This window comes from Fonsecaea erecta (assembly GCF_001651985.1).
Source record: "Fonsecaea erecta strain CBS 125763 chromosome Unknown Scaff36, whole genome shotgun sequence".
Taxonomy (NCBI): Eukaryota; Fungi; Ascomycota; class Eurotiomycetes; order Chaetothyriales; family Herpotrichiellaceae; genus Fonsecaea; species Fonsecaea erecta.
Window position 1 is genome coordinate 1 of NW_017387279.1, and position 20,078 is coordinate 20,078.

The 20,078-nt window shown below is 51.8% G+C and overlaps 10 protein-coding genes across 10 annotated transcripts; 3 read left to right on the forward strand and 7 right to left on the reverse strand.

Moving 5' to 3' along the window:
- Nucleotides 1-844: 844 nt before the first annotated feature.
- AYL99_12102 (hypothetical protein) lies at nucleotides 845-1,336 on the forward strand (the record flags this gene model as incomplete). Its single annotated transcript, XM_018843583.1, has 1 exon — nucleotides 845-1,336. The coding sequence occupies one exon, from the start codon at nucleotides 845-847 to the stop codon at nucleotides 1,334-1,336; it is 492 nt and encodes a 163-aa protein (XP_018687078.1).
- A 936-nt stretch (nucleotides 1,337-2,272) lies between these two features.
- AYL99_12103 (hypothetical protein) lies at nucleotides 2,273-2,667 on the reverse strand (the record flags this gene model as incomplete). Its single annotated transcript, XM_018843584.1, has 2 exons — nucleotides 2,273-2,548; nucleotides 2,599-2,667. 2 exons carry the CDS (start codon nucleotides 2,665-2,667, stop codon nucleotides 2,273-2,275), a joined length of 345 nt encoding a protein of 114 aa, XP_018687079.1.
- A 1,787-nt stretch (nucleotides 2,668-4,454) lies between these two features.
- On the forward strand, nucleotides 4,455-5,525 carry AYL99_12104 (hypothetical protein; the record flags this gene model as incomplete). The annotated part of the gene is made up of 5 exons (XM_018843585.1): nucleotides 4,455-4,695; nucleotides 4,763-4,900; nucleotides 4,970-5,091; nucleotides 5,159-5,249; nucleotides 5,344-5,525. 5 exons carry the CDS (start codon nucleotides 4,455-4,457, stop codon nucleotides 5,523-5,525), a joined length of 774 nt encoding a protein of 257 aa, XP_018687080.1.
- An 819-nt stretch (nucleotides 5,526-6,344) lies between these two features.
- Nucleotides 6,345-8,026, reverse strand: AYL99_12105 (hypothetical protein; the record flags this gene model as incomplete). Its single annotated transcript, XM_018843586.1, has 5 exons — nucleotides 6,345-6,352; nucleotides 6,433-6,666; nucleotides 6,720-6,994; nucleotides 7,053-7,386; nucleotides 7,447-8,026. The coding sequence occupies 5 exons, from the start codon at nucleotides 8,024-8,026 to the stop codon at nucleotides 6,345-6,347; spliced, it is 1,431 nt and encodes a 476-aa protein (XP_018687081.1).
- A 930-nt stretch (nucleotides 8,027-8,956) lies between these two features.
- AYL99_12106 (triacylglycerol lipase) lies at nucleotides 8,957-9,922 on the reverse strand (the record flags this gene model as incomplete). Its single annotated transcript, XM_018843587.1, has 1 exon — nucleotides 8,957-9,922. The coding sequence occupies one exon, from the start codon at nucleotides 9,920-9,922 to the stop codon at nucleotides 8,957-8,959; it is 966 nt and encodes a 321-aa protein (XP_018687082.1).
- A 1,431-nt stretch (nucleotides 9,923-11,353) lies between these two features.
- AYL99_12107 (hypothetical protein) lies at nucleotides 11,354-13,144 on the reverse strand (the record flags this gene model as incomplete). Its single annotated transcript, XM_018843588.1, has 4 exons — nucleotides 11,354-12,493; nucleotides 12,657-12,892; nucleotides 12,951-13,038; nucleotides 13,109-13,144. 4 exons carry the CDS (start codon nucleotides 13,142-13,144, stop codon nucleotides 11,354-11,356), a joined length of 1,500 nt encoding a protein of 499 aa, XP_018687083.1.
- Nucleotides 13,145-13,959: 815 nt separating this feature from the next.
- On the forward strand, nucleotides 13,960-15,537 carry AYL99_12108 (precorrin 3B synthase CobZ; the record flags this gene model as incomplete). The annotated part of the gene is made up of 1 exon (XM_018843589.1): nucleotides 13,960-15,537. One exon carries the CDS (start codon nucleotides 13,960-13,962, stop codon nucleotides 15,535-15,537), a length of 1,578 nt encoding a protein of 525 aa, XP_018687084.1.
- Nucleotides 15,538-15,880: 343 nt separating this feature from the next.
- Nucleotides 15,881-16,937, reverse strand: AYL99_12109 (Tricarboxylate transport protein; the record flags this gene model as incomplete). Its single annotated transcript, XM_018843590.1, has 3 exons — nucleotides 15,881-16,654; nucleotides 16,727-16,801; nucleotides 16,869-16,937. 3 exons carry the CDS (start codon nucleotides 16,935-16,937, stop codon nucleotides 15,881-15,883), a joined length of 918 nt encoding a protein of 305 aa, XP_018687085.1.
- A 1,044-nt stretch (nucleotides 16,938-17,981) lies between these two features.
- AYL99_12110 (hypothetical protein) lies at nucleotides 17,982-18,851 on the reverse strand (the record flags this gene model as incomplete). The annotated part of the gene is made up of 1 exon (XM_018843591.1): nucleotides 17,982-18,851. The coding sequence occupies one exon, from the start codon at nucleotides 18,849-18,851 to the stop codon at nucleotides 17,982-17,984; it is 870 nt and encodes a 289-aa protein (XP_018687086.1).
- Nucleotides 18,852-19,146: 295 nt separating this feature from the next.
- AYL99_12111 (hypothetical protein) lies at nucleotides 19,147-19,683 on the reverse strand (the record flags this gene model as incomplete). The annotated part of the gene is made up of 1 exon (XM_018843592.1): nucleotides 19,147-19,683. The coding sequence occupies one exon, from the start codon at nucleotides 19,681-19,683 to the stop codon at nucleotides 19,147-19,149; it is 537 nt and encodes a 178-aa protein (XP_018687087.1).
- Nucleotides 19,684-20,078: the final 395 nt, after the last annotated feature.

The window sequence follows — 20,078 nt, forward strand, 5'->3', positions numbered from 1 at the left end:
ATTTTAAATCTTAGAAAGAGTAGAAAACGCGTATAGACTAGAGTTATCGATATTAATAAAGATATATCTAGTAATATCTCTCGATCGATTAAGAAAGATATCTAAAGACTCTCTTTCCGAATAAGTAAATAGTCTCTTATTAGTAATTAAAGTTAATAGCGAAGTAGAATAGAAAGTAGAGAAGATATTAATAGTAAGATAGAGATAAGAAAAACTATAATATAGGATAAAGTAGCTAGACTAGGACGACGATCCGGAATAGTACTTAGCGTCCGACTTTAAGAATACGCCTTATAAAGTGAGAGATTATTATATAGCGAACCCGAATAAGCTAGATCCGTCTAGACGCTTGAAGAAATAGATACGGAACTAGGAGAATAACGAGACTTTAACGGAGTATAAAGATAACGATAAGCCTAAGGATAGACTTACTTAGAGAGAGAGGTAATATTACGGCCGTAAGTATAGATAGACTAGATCTAACTAGATCTAGCTAGATCTAACCCGACTTAATAATACGTTCTATATCGGTTAATATAGCGCTAAATAAAGACGAATCGTAACGGACCGATATTATCCCGGACGAGATACGGAATAAGTATATATCTCTAATTAGTTATATAGAAAGAGCGCCTTAGTATATCGGAGTCTTAGTAGAGATAGTCGCTATATAAAAGTATAGCGCCGTACCCTTTCTCTCCTTCCTTCCTTTCTTCTTTCCCTTAGTTTAGTCTCTCGTTATATAGGAATATATATCCTTAGAGCCTTCTCCATTTCATATGTGCCCTACCGTTATAATAGGGATACTTCTCCTATACGAGTCACGTGCTCTTCTGCTGTGTTAATGACACTACGCAAGAATGACGGCGACTATCCGGCCAAGTGCAGTCGAAGCAGTACCTTCGTCATAGGCACCGCCAACGCCGCCGACAAAGAAGGGGAGTGGAACGGCGACCGCGAAGTCGACTTCATCTTCCCGGGCATCGAGCTGTCGGTGCTGTCGCACGACGACCTCTTCGATCGCACCCTCGGGACGACGCTCTCCCGCACCGGCAGTTCGCTAGCCACAGCTCTGGCCGCCGGTTTAGCCGCCGTCATCCTGTTCTCGGTGGCGCTCAACAACAAGGCCGACCTGCCGCTCGTCAGAAACCACGACGGCATGAAGAGAGCATTCAATGCGGTTAACAATCCCAACAAGGCCAAGAGCACAAAGTTCATCCGCGTGTGGGACCTGTTTGGCCTGGTGCAGGAAGGGAGGGAGAAGACAGCGCGGGATATGCTGCAGATCGTGGTGAACAAGCTCCTCGCCAACCTGCGACGATTACGAGCGAGTTGAAGTTGGCATTCCAGCTGGCTGTGATGCACCCTGCGATGTAGACTAAGCATGAGGGAGATCGAAGTACAATATGTGTCTGGCCATACTCAAGCAATGCCTAAAGAGTACGCCAGTAACTCACACTGTATACTCCGTAGTTGAGAAACATGACCTAAAATTCCCAAGAAGCTAGTGCGTTGCTGGTGGATTAACGGGTCCTTCTCATAGGCAATAGCAATAGGGTTTGGGCGGAAAAAGCGGCCACTCCCGCGCTGAGAATGTATTAGTGCTGAGCCTCCTTTAATGCCATCCATGGCAACAACAACCCAAGGAGTGTACGAGGTAGGAGGTCTCAGAACCCGTTGGGATTCACCTCAGACTCCAAACCGACCATGCGGCTTTCAAAACACCCGCCTCGCGACTTCTCGCTCCGCTCAGCGAGTTCTTCGACTTCATTCACGTTGTGCTCACTATCCATGGCTATGGTCAGTGATCAGGATGACTACATGGTTTGGAACTAGCCAGATACTACATTTACCAATTTTCATTCATAAGCACAGGGATGTCAATGCTTGTCAGCTTGGTGCCTTCCGTCCACCAGCTGAGCAGATAAACCGCTCCATCCCCCCAGCGACGACAAGGTCGGCCTTGCTGATGATCTGGCACAATAGAAAGAGAAGCCTGACACACAGGAATCGTCGTGCCAGTCAGCATGCCTCGCGCTGAAGGTGTGCACGCCCTGTGCTGTGATCTCGTCCCGCTGTTCAGGATCAAGGGGTGGCACACTTCTATATTCTAGAGACTAACCAGACGGCTGAGAGTCAGGACATCGTACGGTTGTCACTGCCCGAACTTCGAGGCCATTATACCAACCACAAAATTCTTTGTTGTCGGATTTTATCATTTCTCGTCTCGCTTCTCTTGAGCCGGGAATCATTGGCACCCTCTCCGTCTTCTTCACTCCAGCCAGTCTGCGGTCCGAGCGCACTTTTCGGAAGGGTCACGCTTTTCAAGCCAGTCTGCCGTCAAAGACCCCGTCTCGGAGGGCTCTCTCCTTTCTAGCCAATCTGCCGTCAACGAACCTTTCTCCGAGGGTTCACGCTTTTCCAGCCAGTCCGCCGTCAACGAGCCCGCCTCAGAAGGTTCGCGCTTCTCCAACCAGTCTGCCGTCAGAGAACCTTTCTCCGAAGGCTCACGTTTCACCATAGGGGCAGAGATTGGCTGAGGCCCGCCCTTTTGTCATCAGCAAACGAACACTGGGATAGAGATTCCTTTGGACGTACAATGATTGGAAGGCCAGCAACCAGCTGGGCGCCAAACACAATGGCCAGAAATGCCGTGGAGGACCGCATGATGGTAGCCGGGTGCGGGGCTTTGGAATTGATATTGAAGGGAGGTGAAACTCTGGGCAAATATCAGTTTGATGTCGCTGGAAAGCTGAGAGGTACCGAGACGAACGGCTTCATCTCGATTACCTCGCCTCTTTATACCCGAGTTCAATAGTGAGGCTCGGTAATTCTACTTTTGGCCAGTTTGTCCTACCTGGGTAACGATATCCGTTCCTCGATGTCCTCCCAACAGTGGCGGTAACGGAGAAATCCTCCCGCCAACCCCGAGCACTGATCCCGAGCCAAATTCTCGACGTCGATACTCGGACGCCGCTCAGGAAGGGGTTTAGCACTCCTCTTACGACGCAGGTTGGTCTCCGTCTATCACGCTACAAACTGCACGACGCAATCCTGAAGGTACTTGGGGCATCGGTCCGCAGAGAGCTCAAAAGCTTTAGCGTCAGTAGGCGAGAAAGTGGAGAATCAGAAGGACGGTGGATCGGGGACCATACGGGAAAGTCCCTTAGATTTTGAGCAAGTCAGTCATCGGTGGAGATCTACTCTGTAGCGTCGCGCAGAGGGGGTCATATGTCGTTGCTTCCCACGAATTTAAAACATCTATCGAGGAATCTACCTTGACAAAGATGGGTAATTGGTCAACAGGGGCAGTGGTAGACAGTCAGCACGTACTTTTGACCCGAGCGTGCAGCGGAATGTTAGCACTCGAGGAGCACCGACAAGCATAGATTCTAGACGCTGCCAGCAAGTACTCTTCGACTCGATAGACGCTAGAGTGGGACTAGCTGTAGAACCACCTTCTACTTCGGGCTATGTTTTCTATCCACCGTGATAAGCGTTAGGTTACTGTAATAAGCGCTAGCTTTGGAGTTTCCACGCGCCATGTCTCCATACGAGGTACAATCCCCAGAAAGCCTGAGCCTTAAATGTTGGAATTGTTCATAAGCACTAAGGGTTCGGTCGCAAGAAGCGGTCCCCGCTCCCAGATCTGTCCACCTCGATAGGGCTTAGATATCGATGAGCTCGTATGCCGATTGCCGAGGCGCGAACGGTGTTCAGGCAAACTATGAAAAGTGGCCAAAATGCATTGTTGTGCAGCTTAAGGAGAACCGTGCAATCGCCTGAGGCACGCTGGATCTATAGAGGGCAGGAACGAGAGGCTGATAACTTGGAACAACGAAGAAGCAAGATACCATCCGGGCTGGGTATTGCGTATAGTGAGTGCCCTTTCTCTCCTTGCGGAGATCGCCATTAACGGAAAGATGAACGAAGCACAGCGCATCGTATAGCGGTCCGTGCTTTACGTAAAGAGGATCGAGCTCTCGGTCGTCCTTGCTGATTGCAGATGCGTTGAGAACGAGGCGGTGAGTTCGACGGTAAGAAGCTCGAGGAACGGGTTTGAGGTTGACCATCTACCGCCAGTAGTATTCAAAGAAAAGCCAGGGATGGCACAAGCGCGGTCCTAGCTTGCGGTGCGTGGCTCGTAAGTGTACTGTAGCATAGCAAGCGGGATCCACCATCCTTCGCCCAGTCCACCGCACCACCTCCGCCTATACCTCGAAGCGTCTTTAACCCGAAGTGGTAGCTGTCTAGGTATTCGGGATATTGTGTCCAGGTATGGTATCGAGTCATTGCTTAGGAGGAAGACCGAGGACCCCAGGAAGTTTTTAGATATGACTGTCTCTCCTTTGACAGATTGGGCATCTCAAACATCCATCGCTCTTACCTTGCCCAGCCCCCAAAAGCCTCTTCTCCTTGCTTCTGTAGATTCAGAGAACTTGTCTCGCTTCACAATGGACTCGGCCGAATCGTCGTCGAAGAGCCTGTTGTTGACTTACCGCGACTCGCTCTCTGACGGCGTAGAGGAGGCGTTGTACCATACTGAGAAAAGACCTGTTCATCGGAAATGTCCATTCCCATCACTTTATACTGCCATTCTCCACCTCGCCATCCTCCTTCTGGTCGCTGCAGTGATTGTTCTACATCGGCGGGCCGGAAAGGGACAGATTCATGATCCCATGCTCCAGCTATACTGTGAGAATTAGCCCATCGAGAGCGTCATATAGAGTCTCAAGCCGCTACTAATTCGCCGTGTATCCAGCTCCTGTCAACGACCACATTGAATATGAAATCAAATTGATCAAAGGAGGCTTTGCATTCAGCAATGACCCCGACGCAAAGGCATACGTTGGGCCTAGCAACGCCACGAACCAACTGTGGTTAGATCTGTACCAATATTGTTCGTGACGAAATCTTCCGTCGGATCGATATCGTGGGATAACTGAAAAATTGACATACCTCGCAACAGCGGGACCGAGCATCATTTCCGCCGAAGAGAATGCTCTCCTCCCTCAAAAGACTTCGAATATTAAGGGCCATCCAGATAAGCACGCCATGATCCTGGAAGTCTTCCACGAGTTACATTGCCTGGTAAGCAACATGACCGGCCATCTCCCACCCCTCACAGATGTATTAGTAACTCTGACCGTGTACTCAGGATCGTATTCGTCAGAGTCTGTACCCCGAGATATTCGGATGGGTGACCTATCCGGACGGAACCAAGGACACGAAGAAAATGGGCCACCTCGGTATGTTTCACACGCCGTCTTGCCCACATAAAGACAAGGGAGACAAATTGAAGACTGAGACAACATCGACTGACTCCCATTTCATCTCGAGTAGAGCACTGCGTCGATCTGCTGCGACAGACAATCATATGTGTCGGGGACACGAGCGTGGGGATCTTCCAGCGACAAGAAGACGGCTCCTTGAAGGCCGATTCGGACGTCTTGAGGGTGTGTAGAAGCTTTGAGAAGATCCACGAGTGGGCTGCAGGGCGACATGCCCAAGTCGCCGTAGCGTGATTTTCAGAACTTGTTCTCTCGGTATCTGAGCCGTCGTTCGACAAATCGAGATTTGAAACGCCCGGACAATACCGCCTTGACCCGATACTCAGTTTATTGAATTCTCCGTAAAAACTTGGTTTACCCAAAGAGAGCGAGATTTCGTCTCAGCGTGGACTCGTTGGGCTCCGACGATGTCGTTCAGATCCAGCGTCAGGGAAGGGGGCGGTTAGATAAAGGCGAAAATAGGAACCAGAATCGAACAATCTACCTGACATCTAAATCTAGTCGGAGGCAACCCACATGGTCCAGGCCGAAAAGGTGCACACCCGGCCCCCGAAATCGCCGTCAGAAGCAGCAGGGAACCGCGGTCTGGGAGTTTGCCCGAGGGCTCGAAACGGCGGTCTTATAGAGCCCGTTTCCAGGTATCACCGTATTCCCGACGGCGCCTTGCCGTAATAGGTAGGTACTTACGGCCTGAATAGGCACTTGTATATCACAGGCATGTCATGTTCTACCAGAGCAAAAACCCCAATCGAATATGATAATTCTTCGACTGTCCGGCTTTTGACCCCTTGGCCCCCAAGCAAAGAATAGAGCTGAAACTGAGAGCATGTTCAATTGACTCCGGCTGATGTCTTTCATGGGTCAAGGGTGGTGTGCACAGACGAAACGGTGCGGTCTTGTAGAGACTGTTTCAATAGAGCCACCACTTTTGCAGGGGGATCGAGACTGTTTACACACTGCTCTACTCTTGCAGCTCGATCCTGGGGCCGTGATAGTGCCTTCGGCCATGGAGGAACCAATTAATGACGACTATCACCCCAACAATACCAATCATCACGGAACTATAATCTAACTTTGGCGTCAGTATATGTGGCAGGACAAAAGAACGAAACGAAGGAAGGTGAGGAATAGTGAGATGTACTCATGTTGCTGGCTGTGACAGGCCTGAACGGCGGGATGCAAAAGACTCCGATGAACAGGAGTCCAAACACGACGACGAGGATGTTGGCGGTCCAGCCGATCACCGGGGGAAGGCGGAAGGCTCGATTCGGAGGCAAAAACTCGGGCGACCGTCGTCGATACAGCAGGAGGGCCGCCGGAGGAATAAAAGAGATCTGCTGGAGGACAAACGCGGAGGAGAGGATGGCATTGAAAGCTAATTGAGGGTTCAGTTCGTCGAATGGAGGCGAGCAGTCGGGACAATCTCACCGGTTTGGGATGCCACAAAGATACAGCCACAAATCACCAAGATGACCCAGTTCAGGAGCAAGGCATTGACCGGCACCTCCAACTTTGGGTGGATGGTCGTCAAGTATTGTGAAAACAACAACCCGTTGTCGCGTGCAAAGGACCAGGTGATGCGACTCGACGTCTGGACGATCGCATTCAGCACAAACCAGCTCAAAACCACGCCCACGGCCGTGAAAATCGCAGCTGCCGTCTCGCTCCGCATGCCTTGGGCGTACACTTCAAATGTGATGTAGCTAACAGACCACGGGTTAGTACTGTTCGGAACATGACCAGCCAACCGTGGAAACATACCCCGAGATCTCCAAAATGGCATCGATATCCGTGATCGAGTACAAAAGAATGATCGAGAAGGGGAACGCGGTAAGAAAGCCGATGGTCACCGCCAACATTGTGGCGCGAGGAACCACCTTTCTCGGATTCTGGCACTCTTCGGCGAGGTGGAGCGTGGAGTCGATGCCCGCAAACATGAAAGCCGTCGTGAGGAGACCAGTGAGGAAACAGAGCCCGTCCGGCCAGCCCGTCTCATTGATGAAGGTGCCCCAGACGAACTCCGAGGGTGCCTTGGGAGAGGAACGAGCGAGGAGTGTGATGGAGGTGGTCACGAACAGCGTGAGGGTGAGAGCAACTATATGGCGAATCAGGAGATCAGCATCGAGTCAAAGGCCGGAGGAGTCGATCGGCTTACATCCGACATCGTGGAGCCGCGGCGTCCTCTTGAGGACAAAGATATTGATCACTAGCACAAACAGGGCCAGGACTTGGTAGATGAGAAATTCGTGCCAGGCCTTGGGCACGTAGCCTGGGTTATACGCGGCGACCATGGCAACGATCTGTTCGGCCGGAACCATCAAAACTGCAGCACCGATGGCCACCCAGGAAAAGACGGCGAAGATTCCACAGATGTAGGATAGAAGCAGAGCCGTCCTCTCCGGAGCAAGAATGGAGACGAAGTGATATTGCCCACCGGCCGTAGGATAGACACTGGCCAACTCGGCCAAGGTGAGAGCCAGGCTCAGTGCAGCGGTGGTGCTGATGAACATGCCATAGAGGAGGGTCACCGGCCCGCCTTGCAGAATGACAATCTGCAATGTTGCCGCCACACCGGCCCAGCTGTTACAGATGTTGAAGCCCAGCGCGATCAAACTCAACGGGCCGATATTTGCCTTGACATTGGCCTTGGTGAGATTCAGCACCTTCACCTCGCTTTGCTCGATGGAGGAGACCTCCTCGAGACCTGTCTCGAATTTGGTCTCGGTGATGGACATGGCTTTGGGTTCTGCAAGATGAATTAGTTGGCTGCACGTGGTTCCGAAGAAGCGGAAGAAAGGTAGGGGGTTTACTCTGTGGTGGCTTTGAACGGTCGTCATCCATCATATTTCTTCCTTTGCGGCCACGGTCAATGTGCGGATGAAGACACAGAGATAGGAATCTGAAAGATGCAGTCAGGTCGAGATCCCTGATATTTGTGTTCTTTGAGCATCACCGCCGCGGGCTCTCCTCAGACATCCTGCACAACGCCAACCATAGAGGACACGCCCGAGCCCTGTCCATGGACGAGCAGGGCGGTGGGGTGCGGGCGCGCTTCGTAGTCTCTTAAGCGCGTCAACATCTGGGCCGTGCCCGACAGCCCTTGGATTGGAATCAAAAGGATGCCTCGCATCCTGACATTCAGTATTCGGCCGACACCTCCACCTCATCGCTCTTGCGGAGCTCGCGCTTGAGATAGCGGTAGAGAGATATGAATAGGGCACGAACCGCGGCAAAGAGTTTATCTCTTACGATAGGAAGCGTAGGCGGATGGTATTCTGGAGATAGTGGCAGTCCCCATTCTAAGGCGAGCCGGCAAAAGATCCCAAGGTGGATTAGTTAGACGGCGCGTAGAGTTGCGGAGTGGAAGCGAAGCCACGAACACAAGCAGGGAGGAGAGTCGGTCAAGGGATGGGCCAGGCGGTGACTTCGCTGACTACCCGTCTAGGCCATTCAAAGACGAATGATGAAGCTGAAGGTGCTATGAATAGTGAACGCGTTTAAATGGACTTCGACCAACGCAACACCGCGATTCGCGATACTATTTCACCCCCGCACAGGACTAGTTCCGATTGTGGACCCAGATGGGGTACTAGGGATTTCTTATTCCCGATTCCTTTGGTTCCTGATAGATCTCCGTCACCTCCATCGGAGCGTGAACACCTTTTCTAGAAGCTCTGCATCGCCGCCAGTCGATTTGCGTGTGCCCGCTGTGCCACACTCGTCTCGGGCGCAAGAAACTCAAAGGCGTGCGGCACCCCGGGATACAGGTGGAACTCGACGTCGATGTTCTCCGCGACCAGTCTGGTGGCGTATGTCATGTCCTCATCGCGGAAGATGTCCAGCCCACCGACGTCGATGAACGTGGGCGGCAGTCTAGCCAGGCTTTTCGCCCGCGCCGGGGCCGCGTACTGGGACACGTCGGCGTCCTCCTTCCCTGCTCGACTCCCGAGCAACGCCGTCCAGCCGGTGACGTTGTCGTCGTTGGTCCAGAGCGCATAGGGCTCGATCGCCTTGTCGGCGACCATGTTGCGGTCGTCCAGCATGGGATAGACGAGGATCTGCTTTGCGAGAGGGGGTTGCAGGTTCTGGTCTCGCGCCATCAGGGCCACCCCGGCGGCGATGCCACCTCCGGCGCTCTCTCCCATGACCGCTATCCTGGCTGGATCGATGTTGAACTGCTTCGCATTCTGGGTGAGCCAGACCAGCGCAGCATAACAATCATCTACAAGGGTTGTGTCTTGATGTTCGGGCGCCAGGCGATATTCGACGCTGAAGACAGGCACTCCAGTCCTCTCGACCACCGAGGCCAGGGCGGGTGCAAAGGCCGCGACCGACCCAAGAATCATCCCTCCGCCGTGACAATGGAGAATGGCCGGGCCTAGCGCTGAGCGGGTCGTCTTTGCGGCGAACCTGTAGACCGGAATCTTGAACTCGTCGGCGGCCTCGACTTCGTGCACGCTCTGATCCACGTCCTTTGCCAGCGCGACACGACTCATCAGGAGACCGAGTTCGGCGACGCCCCTTTCCCGATGTGTTTGAACGTCGTGCAGCCCCGGTTTCGGCAACGTCGCTACGGCTGGGAGCAAGGGCGCCACCGCTTCATAATATTCGGGGTCAACAGAGAGAGGCATTTTGTTGACGAAGTACAGTATTCGCGGATAGGTGAAGGTCGGAGAGGCTGGCCTAGTACTACGAGCAGGTAGCCATCAGCATTTTTAATACAAGGAGCTCCTTAGGGTGTCGGATGGAGACCCGAGGCTTAGCTCGAACCATCCAACACTTCCGGGAACCCCGTCTCATGGCTGGACCTAGAGCTAGAAATTCGTTCTAAAAGGACGGATGATGGAGTCTTGACGGCTACAACCGCGGTGCTTGCTAGTGCACAGACAATCACTTGAAACGGAAAGGGATTTTGGAGAGTGTGAGAGGTCAAGAGTCGTCGTCAAGTATTGTAGTATTCAGCGGCCACAGAGCACCTTATCTTGGTGTGAAATATAAGCTACGACACTAGTAATTATGACTATAAAATAGCTCCAGAAATCTATAGATCTAGCTAGTTTTAAAGACCTTATATACTCTTTTATAGATAGTAGTAACGCCAAAAACGCCCGAACCCGTAATATTATAACTAGGCTTTGACATGGGCCGGGTCGGCCCGACCTAGATTAAGTCAAGTCGAGTTCCGGGTCGGGTTTAGGTTAACTCCTATCTAGTCTAATAATAATCTAATTAATTAGATTAGTTTACTCTCTAACTCGACTGAATAATCTATAAATAGCTCGAAGTTTAATTTTTAAGATTATATCTTCTTAATAGAGTAACTAGATCTTTAAAAAGGACTAGAATCGCGAGATAACGATAATATTAATCGCGATATCTATATATATAGACTAGATATATAAAATCCAATACTAGAATAACTATCTATAGTAGTAATATTAGTAGTAATAGTACTAAAATTATTAAAATTAATCTCGTTATCGACCTAGTGCGAGATATAGATCGGACTCGACCCGACTTAATCTCGACCCGATATATTTCGAGTCGGGTGTAGGCCGGCCGTTAGCTAGCCTAATAGCCCGACGAGTCGGGTTATCTACCCCTGAAACCCCGACCCGACCCGGTCTATGTCAAAGTCTACTAATAGGGCTTAGCTTACTATATTTAACCAACCCTACACATCATATACCTTGAATCCAGCCTGCTTCGGGCTTACCTTTCCAGCTTGTTTGTAATTATTGAAGACAAAAAGCCCCTACATCAAAACCAAGGTTTGGAGAAGTGTGAACCAATATTGATCGCATGGGTTAATGCCAGCAGCTGGTCATGCGTGATGTGCTCTGATCTTCAACTAGAGACATACAGACAGGACGGTACGCCGACCTCAAGGCAGTGAGTTAACTGAAACATTTCCCCGTGAGAGAAGATCCCTAATATCCTAGCCGAAGTTGAGCGGCCACTACTGCTGGGGAGAGTGGGACTCGTGATACTTTGGAGGACTTACTGTTTCATAAACTATCTCGCATAGTATTATTATCATACTTTCCTAGGATTCCTGACCTCTATACACCGACTGTAATACTCTTGACCTCGGTGTACTCGTCCAATGCATGCCTACCACCCTCGCGTCCCGTACCACTGTCCTTTATGCCTCCAAACGGCTGCTCACAGGCACTAATGAGGCCGACTCTGACACCGACCATTCCTGCCTCGAGCTCCTCGCTAACCTTCCACACCCGCGAGATGCTCTCCGTATAGAAATACGCGGCGAGGCCGGTATTAGTGTTGTTGGCTAGAGTAATAGCCTCGTCATCTGTATCAAAGGGGACTAGGAAGGCTAGGGGTCCAAAGGTCTCTTGTTCCATGAACAGCATGTCCTTGGTCGCGCCCTTGATAATTGTAGGTGGGAAGAAATTCGGACCCCATTCAGAGATGCCGTTGGTAGGGCCACCGTAAATGATCTTCGCGCCCTTATTGGTTGCGTCTTTGATCTGCGCATCGATTTTCTCGAAAGCCTTTGCCGAGTATAACGGGCCGAAGTTACACTCAGGATCCCACACGGAAGCGAAATGGAAGGTTGTGTCGAGTTTCTCAGCCAGCACGGCGGCGAAGGTGTCGATAATCTTGGACGACACAAAGATGCGGTTGGCGCAGACGCAGGTCTGACCAGACGAGCGGAATTTCGAGCTAATAAGACCCTCGGCGGCCTTATTGAGGTTGGCATCCTCAAATACAATAAAGGGCGCGTTGCCACCTAGTTCCATCGAGGTCTTTTTAAAGGTCTTTGCGCATTCGCTGTGTAGGTAGCGACCGATGGCGGTCGAACCCGTAAAGGACAGGTGGCGCACGAGTAGATTCTCAGTGAACTCCTTACCTACGTCAGATGCACGGCCAGCAGAGGCGGTGACGATGTTTAACACACCGGGAGGGCCACCGGCACGTTCGAATAACTTAGCCACAGCGATGGCGCATAGAGGAGTTTCAGGGGCCGGTTTGCAGACGACAGTGTTACCGGCGGCGATAGCGGCGCCGACCTTGCGAGTAATCATGGCGATAGGACTATTCCAGGGGGTAATGGCTACGATAACGCCCTGAGGCTGCCGGATGGTGAAGATACGGTTATCGCTCTTTGCGGCGGGGATGGTCTCGCCGTACTGATGCTCAATGGCGCCCTCGAACCAGTCGATGAAGTCGGTGCCGTACTGGAAAGTTGTGCCTTGTCAGCGGAGGAAACCGGGCCAAGCTAGGAGAATGGAAAGGTAAAGGTAAAGGGAAAGCTGGATGGCCAGTGATGGGTCGCGCAAAGCCTCAGCTTCGGCGACCTGACCTTACGACGCTGATACCAAACAAGAGAGAACTACCGACCTTAACCGTCACCAAGGACTCCTTGAAAGGTTTCCCTAGCTCCAACGTACAAATGGCCGCCAGGTCATCCGCGTTGGCCTTGATGAGGTCTGCCCAGCGACGCATCAGCCATCGTCGATCCCGGTGCGAGACCTTTCTGAATGTCTTGAAGGCCGTGTGGGCAGCGTCGATGGCACTCTTGATATCGTCCCGCGTCAGGTCCGCGATATCCCAGACTTTTTTGTTATCCGCGGGATCTATAATCTGTCGGTCAATACCTATCTTTGACTGTGTTGTCGCGCAGTCTCATCTCACCATAGACAGGGAACTTCTCGCCCTTAGAACTCTCGACCCATCGACCACCGATGAAGGATCGATGGTCGAGCAGGGAGGCATCCTTGAACTGCGCAGTCACTTTGTCAGAAGTACAGCCAATACAAGTGCCGGATGAGCAGAAGATGGTGCGCCCTTACAGTGTAAGGAATCTCCTTGCACAGGATCTCCGTCATGTTTGTTTTGCCAGAACAGCCCGCTGCACTACGTTGAGACTGGGGTAAGATATGATTGATGTGCCAGTGTCCCTTGATCATGAGACATCGATTCGGAGTCAGTTGGTTTTGTTTCTCGCCGGTTCACCTTTAGATGAACTGCCCTGCCCGGCTGGAGACCAATTCTCCATTCGATTCGGGCAAAGCCTCTCGCCTCCCCTCGACAGTTGGTCCACCATTGTCCTCACCTCTCCTTACCGGCGTAGGAATCTTGCCGAACAGTTTTCCGGTTAACGCTTAGGGCTTGGTGGTGCCCAGCAATCCGGAGTCCTGCCTCTACCGAGGCTCATAACCGGAGGAAGAAGTCGTCAGTAATTGGATTGCCAAAGCGATGGTTGGGCCTTTGTGCAAACACCCTTCCTTTACCGATCGAAAAAAGGACTGCCGAAAGGATGGACTCCTGTTGCAGCTAGCGTTCTCACCCTTGGTGTCCTCAGCCTAGTATTGCGCTTGCCACGATGCCGGGGGTGGTTCCACCAAAGACTCCACCGTGTGCGGCGATGGAGCCGAAGTGGTGGGTGAGGCTTTCATTTCGACGGAGAAGCAAAACGGAGAGTCAATCTCCGTCTTAGTGGCTCTCTCGACGGAGCTTCTCATCTTGACTTGACGGCTATGAGAAAGAAGCCAGCGGTGAGCGTAATTTTGAAGTTCCAAATCTTTATATGCATTCGACACGGCTTCAATCTTAATACTGGAGGCTCAAATTCCTTTCTTGCTGGCATCTCGCTGATAGACAGAGAGGGAATTTTCTAATTTGGCTTCAACCACAAACCACCATGGCCCTCCCATCATCCTGCTGCGTCCTCGTTGCCGGCAGTGGCAATGCTGGTTTCTCTGCCGCCGTCGCTGCCAAAGAGGGTGGCGCAAAACATGTGATTCTCATTGACAAGGCCCCCGAGAACTGGGCCGGCGGCAACACGTACTTCACTGCTGGTGCTTATCGTACAGTACACCATGGCGCGGACGACCTACTACCTTTGGTCAATAATGTCGACGAGGCCACCGCCAAACGGATCGACATGGAACCGTACACGGAACGGGACTTTGCCAACGATATGCAGCGGGTATGCGCCGGTAGATCAGATCCAGCCCTAAGCAAGGTCCTGATCCAGGACTCGAATTCCGCCATTAAGTGGCTGAAAAAACAAGGTATTCGATTTCAGCTTTCGTTCAATCGCCAGGCCTACGAAGTGGACGGCCGTCTCAAGTTCTGGGGAGGTCTTGCTCTCAAAACCGAGGACGGCGGCAAAGGGCTAATTGCCGACCACAAATCCAACGCCCGTCGGCACGGTGTACAGTGCTACTACTCGACGGCGCTAGAGCGACTGTTTACGAACCCCCAGACGGGCGCGGTAGAGGCCGTGATGGTCCGATCTAATGGAAAGGAGGTCATGATCAAGACGGGCGCCGTGATTGTCGCCGCCGGTGGCTTCGAGAGCAATCCTCGTCTGCGAGCTCAGCTTTTAGGCCCTAGCTGGGATCTCGCCAAGGTGCGCGGGACCCCCTACAACACCGGGGACGTCCTGGAAACGGTCATTCGCGACGTCAAGGCTAAGCAAGCGGGTAACTGGTCCGGATGTCACTCGGTCGCGTGGGATGCCAACGCGCCCGCCCACGCGGGCGACCAGGTGGCCTCCAACGAATTCACCAAATCTGGCTATCCACTCGGCCTTATGTTCAACACCAAGGGGGAGCGATTCGTTGACGAAGGAATAGACCTGCGTAATTATACCTACGCAAAATTCGGACGAGCTATCCTCCAACAGCCGAATCAGTCGGCCTTCCAGATCTGGGATCAACGGACGATCCCATGGTTGCGGTCAGAAGAGTACCGTCCCGAGCGTGTTCGGCAGATGATGGCCAACTCTATCCCCGAGTTAGCTGAGAAACTCGCCGGAGTTGGTCTCGAGAACCAGCAGGCGTTTATCGACAATATATACCAGTACAACCAGGCCGTGTACGCCTTTCAGAAAGAGAATCCAAACAAGAAGTGGGATCCATCGATTCGCGACGGCAACTCGACGCAGTCCAGGGCCATGAAGCTGCCCCTGGGCAAGACTAACTGGGCACTACCTGTCGATAAGGGCCCCTTCATGGCCGTCCACGTCACCTGCGGCATCACGTTCACTTTTGGTGGCATTGCCGTGAACCCACAGACGGCGGGCGTCATCTCTTCGATCACAGATAAGGAAATCGGAAACCTATTCTGCTGTGGCGAGATGATGGGCGGCCTTTTCTTCGAGAACTACCCCGGCGGTAGCGGGCTGACCTCAGGCACAGTCTTCGGACGACGAGCGGGCGCTGCGGCGGCAAAGGCTGTAAGCCAGTCTGGCCAGGTTCAATCGAGGTTGTAAACGGCTTACCTTGTTGTACCTTGGGCATGTGTCGCGGATACATTGTTGCATTTTGCGTCAGTGTTATTGCGTTGGGTCTGCGGAAGGCAATAAGTGTTGGAGGTTTAGATAAAGTAGTATAAAAAAAAGTGGCATTTCGATACGCCCATCTATTCATTCTACAATCTCTATATCTATTCAACATCGAGATCCCTTAACAAAGTCCCTGTTTCAATGCCTCTTCAGACCAGGCCTTCCGCTGGATGGAAATGGAGATTGCAAGGCTCTGTTCTGTAATATTGAAGGAAAAAGACAGAAGAAATGCCATTTAGCAAACAACGGCCGCGCTCCTCAATGTGCCCATTTACAGCCCCTGTTTGGTCAGAAACGCACTGATCTGCTCATAGGCTGAGAAGATGATGCCCCCGCTGAGCACCAGCCGCCCCAGACGCATTGTGCTCCCTTTCCAGAACCCCCTGATCCCGGCGTCTTGGACGACCGACCGACATGCCTCGACGAGGCCCGTGTTCGCCACGGCTTGGGTCCGTGTCTTGATCGTGTCAAAGGGCTGTGTGGCGTAGACAGTGATGGTGCCAGCCACGGCACCCATGCCAAAAGTCGCCGCGGGACTCTTGTCGAGCTGATACTTCTTGGCTTGTTGTTGCAGAAAATTGTAGCTGCCCATCCTCACCGCTGAGGTGGCAGCCTGCTTGGACGTCGTGGCCGTACAACCACGGTACAACTCTGAAAAGCCCTTTTCGCGGACCATGGACGTCGCGGCATGAAAGCCGCCACGAAACCGCCGTGCTCCTTTGGAGTCGTCTATCATGGCCGTTTTGATCCTCTCCGTAGGCGTCAGTGCGACCACGGACTCAGCCACGCCCGCACACATGCCCGCCAGCACACCGCGGGCGAAGGACACTCTGCCATTCGAATCGGCCAGCAGGGCCTTGATGGTGTCGAAGCAGAGAAAACGCACGCCGGCCTTGCCCGTCGCGCCGATGACCATCGATCCACAGCCCGTGTAGAGGGAGCGGACGCCCCTGGTCTGGATCACAGTCCAGACAACCTTCAGTGGGTTGTTGGAGCCATAGTTGTTTCTCAGCTGAACGCTGGTCTTCGCGAATTCTATGGGATACTGTCCTTGCCTGTTTTAGTATGACGGCCAAGGGAGCAAGCACAAGGCGACGTGAATATTGAGGAGGCTTACAGTCAAAAACCCTTCGAATCCGCCAGCGATGCCTCCAGAGACAAAAGAAACAAAAGGCAAGGGCCTTACTTTCTTCTGGGCCACAATGTGAGTGCGTGAACAAGCGCCATTGAGGCCAATCATCGTAGCAGGGTTCTCATACAGCATTGGGAGTCGTCGAAACCGTCTTCGCAGTTGGGGCACTGATGCCCATCACAACTGGGGCCTCCATTGGAGAGCTACTGGTCAGCTGGTTGTCTGTGATCGTGATATTTAGCCAGGCTCCGTAAGATGATGAGCGTTCTGATACCAACGAACCCTGAGGTATATGCTCCTGGCGCCTTGCCACATGTTCCCACAGCACCCAAGGAAATGTATGCTACGTCCTGGGCCATTGGTGGACCCTTGTACGTTTAGGGTTGGTCGAGCGGCGACACAATGTCCGGCTTGGCCACGAGACCCACGGATAACGGGAGCTTAGCTCGATGGTATCGGCCTGAGATCTCCAGTTGGCTTCCAAAAGAGGCAGCGCAATAGGAACAGCCGGTGTCAAAGTGCTAACCTCGAGAAAGTTAGCAAAGAGCACTAGGTACTCCGTACCTACCTTTATCATCTGAGGTACCTCGTACTTCGCGGCGGATCATGACCTCTCCAAAGTCTGAGAACCCCACCATTTGGCCTGCGCTATGGCGAAGCCACTTTGAGCTGTGGCTGTGCAATCCTGAGCACGGTATGATACACCCACCCTCAGGGGTTAACTGCGTACCGAGCAGAGTTCCGGAAGTGTTACCGAATCAGAACGGCGTCGAAGAGATACATATTCTGAGAGGTAACACAGCACCTGAACCAAACCCTCATTTTGATTCTCCGTCTTGTCATCGACGTGCAGGTTTTCTATTCTCTGCATTATCCCGATGTCGCAGCTGTTCGATAACGACTGCAAAGCGCTCGCTTTATCCAACCCGACGCTTCCAGGATAACAAATATGAGAAATGCAAGCAGCAGATCAAGATAGAGAATCCTGTAGCCCTCCAATGGATTTGACCAAACTTTCGCGACCAGAACTTCCGCCTGTTGTGTTCTTTCGTATCCCCCCTGGCTTTTCGAACTTTGTGAACTTCGTGAACCTTGCAGGGATCCAGTAACCTTCGAGAATCGAATCTCCTGCGTCTCTATATGGTTCTGCTCCTTTTTCATCTTCTGCACCTCCTCAGGATGCTGCATCGCTTCCCTCTTCAACCTCTCCAAGGCACGTTCTCTTCGTAATTGGCTTTCATCATCGAGATTGGGAACGGCATTTCAACGGGAACCGGTCTGGAATGTTGGACCTGGTAGGATCCAGCCACGATTCGGCATTGTCATGTCTTACTGCAACGAAGCTGGCCCATTTTCCCGCGATCCACCACTTCCGCCCTATGCTCTCAGCTTCCTCCCTCTTGCTAGGATCTGATTCCGACGCAGCCTCATGCGTCCAGCTTTGGCCAGCTTCGAGATCGAGCATTATAGCCTTGGCGGCAAGTTGATGGATGGTGGATGACTTGGAGCGAGCATACTCGACTTGTATCTCCTTAAAGGCGGCCATGCCAGATGGCAGTGTGGCCTTGACGGTGACGCCCTTTATAGGTGTGCTTTGTTTATGCTGGAATAGGAAGAAGATCGTAGGCCATGCGAAAGGATTCAGCGAGTAAACGTAGCAGGGTGCTTGAATGTAGGCTGTTCGACGGAAAGAATACTCGGAAGTCTGAGCTGGATGCTCAACCACCTCTGTATCGGATTTTGCTCCAGGCTTGAGGTAGCCAGAAAGCGTTATTACCTCAAATTTCCAAGGTAACTGAGCTCCTTCAAGAATTCTGCTGGTTATTCCTGCCAACTTTTCCGGTCTGTTGACAACTGTTACCTCTCCAAAACCTCCGTCTTGGTTCCCGATTCCTTCAAACAATCTGTGCGAGTCGGCGTAACGAATAACAACCGGGAAGATGCGGAATGCGCCTCTGGACTCTCTGGCGGCATTTGCAGCGAAACCGACTATTTCCTCAATGTCCAGAGGCTCTCCATCTGTCAAGAGGATAAATTGTGCTGAAGTGTCCCAACCCAACCGATGCTCTGTAACAGATTTTAGGACCGGAAGAATTACCTTATCTCCCATGTCAGCTTGAAGGAAGTAATATGTAGCCTAGCAGCTTGTCGCGTCCTCTCCGTGTTTCGCCTCGACTTTAGCCAAAGTGGCCTAAGTATTGATCCAAATGAGTAAATATTAAAATGGCAATGCTCTGGAAGCTTCTTGAGAAACTCTAGCTTTGCTTTTTGAAGCATTTCCTCGACTACCGCCCATGGATTCCGATCCGTCTGCGAGGAAAATGATTTCACACTCTAATTTTTCAGCCGAATATTGTAGGTTGCAAAACTCGTGCTGACACAAAGTAGCCATAAGCGCCGGCCCGCTACACTGATCCGGCGAACCCTCCAGGACTGCCTGGGATACAAGTGGAGGCGTCGAGCTTCACGGTGAGAACGAAGTCCTTTTCCAGCGCGGCCGTGTGGTCTGTGAATGTTACCCGTGCTTCCTTCGAGTCGAATCCCAAAGGCTCTAAAGGAGTCGCAAAATCGCTAAATGTGTGGGAGCTTCCGATTTCTGACGAGATATGGGGAGTAAAACTTTCAAGCTTGCGTACCGCAACATTCGAGATATTGCTAATTTCGATGTTCAGGCCTTCTTTCTCTTGAAATTGACTAACACCAGACTCATCAGTCAGAACCTCATGAACCTCCAAGGAGAGCGTTTCATATCTTGGTGCAACGGATGTCGGAATGGTAACCGGGGCTCCTCCGTCGAAGTTCTGTTTAAGCTTGTTGATATTAACGACCTCTATCTGGACTGATTCCCAAGGATCAATGTAACCAAGCGTGTGCTCTTCAAGTAGTGTTGTAAAGCGCTCTTGTGCAAAGGCACTTTCATACTCGCTCAAGTGTCGACTCATATTTGAAAGCTCCTTCAAGAACTCCAGCAACCCGGAAGGATATGATTTTGGCACCATCATAAAGCGGGAAAGTATAGTTCGAATCTGGGATGCGGATGACTAAGCAGTTTAGGAATGTCTGCGTGAGTATCACATGGAAGAAAAGAAGGAAGTAAGGAATCCACCACACTAGTGGAGATGAACGGCTGCAATAGTACGGTTCTCTAGCTATCTAGCTAACTATTATAGTGGGCTGTCTCTAACGGAGTCTATTAAAGGAAGGAAGTGGGATAGCGAGGTAGAAGTAGCCCTCGGTAGACCTTCCCTATCTTAGCCCGTCACGTATAGGTACGCGTGATAACCTACCTATCCCCCCTGAAAAAAAGCTCCGGCTTTTTACGCGTATTCTTATATGT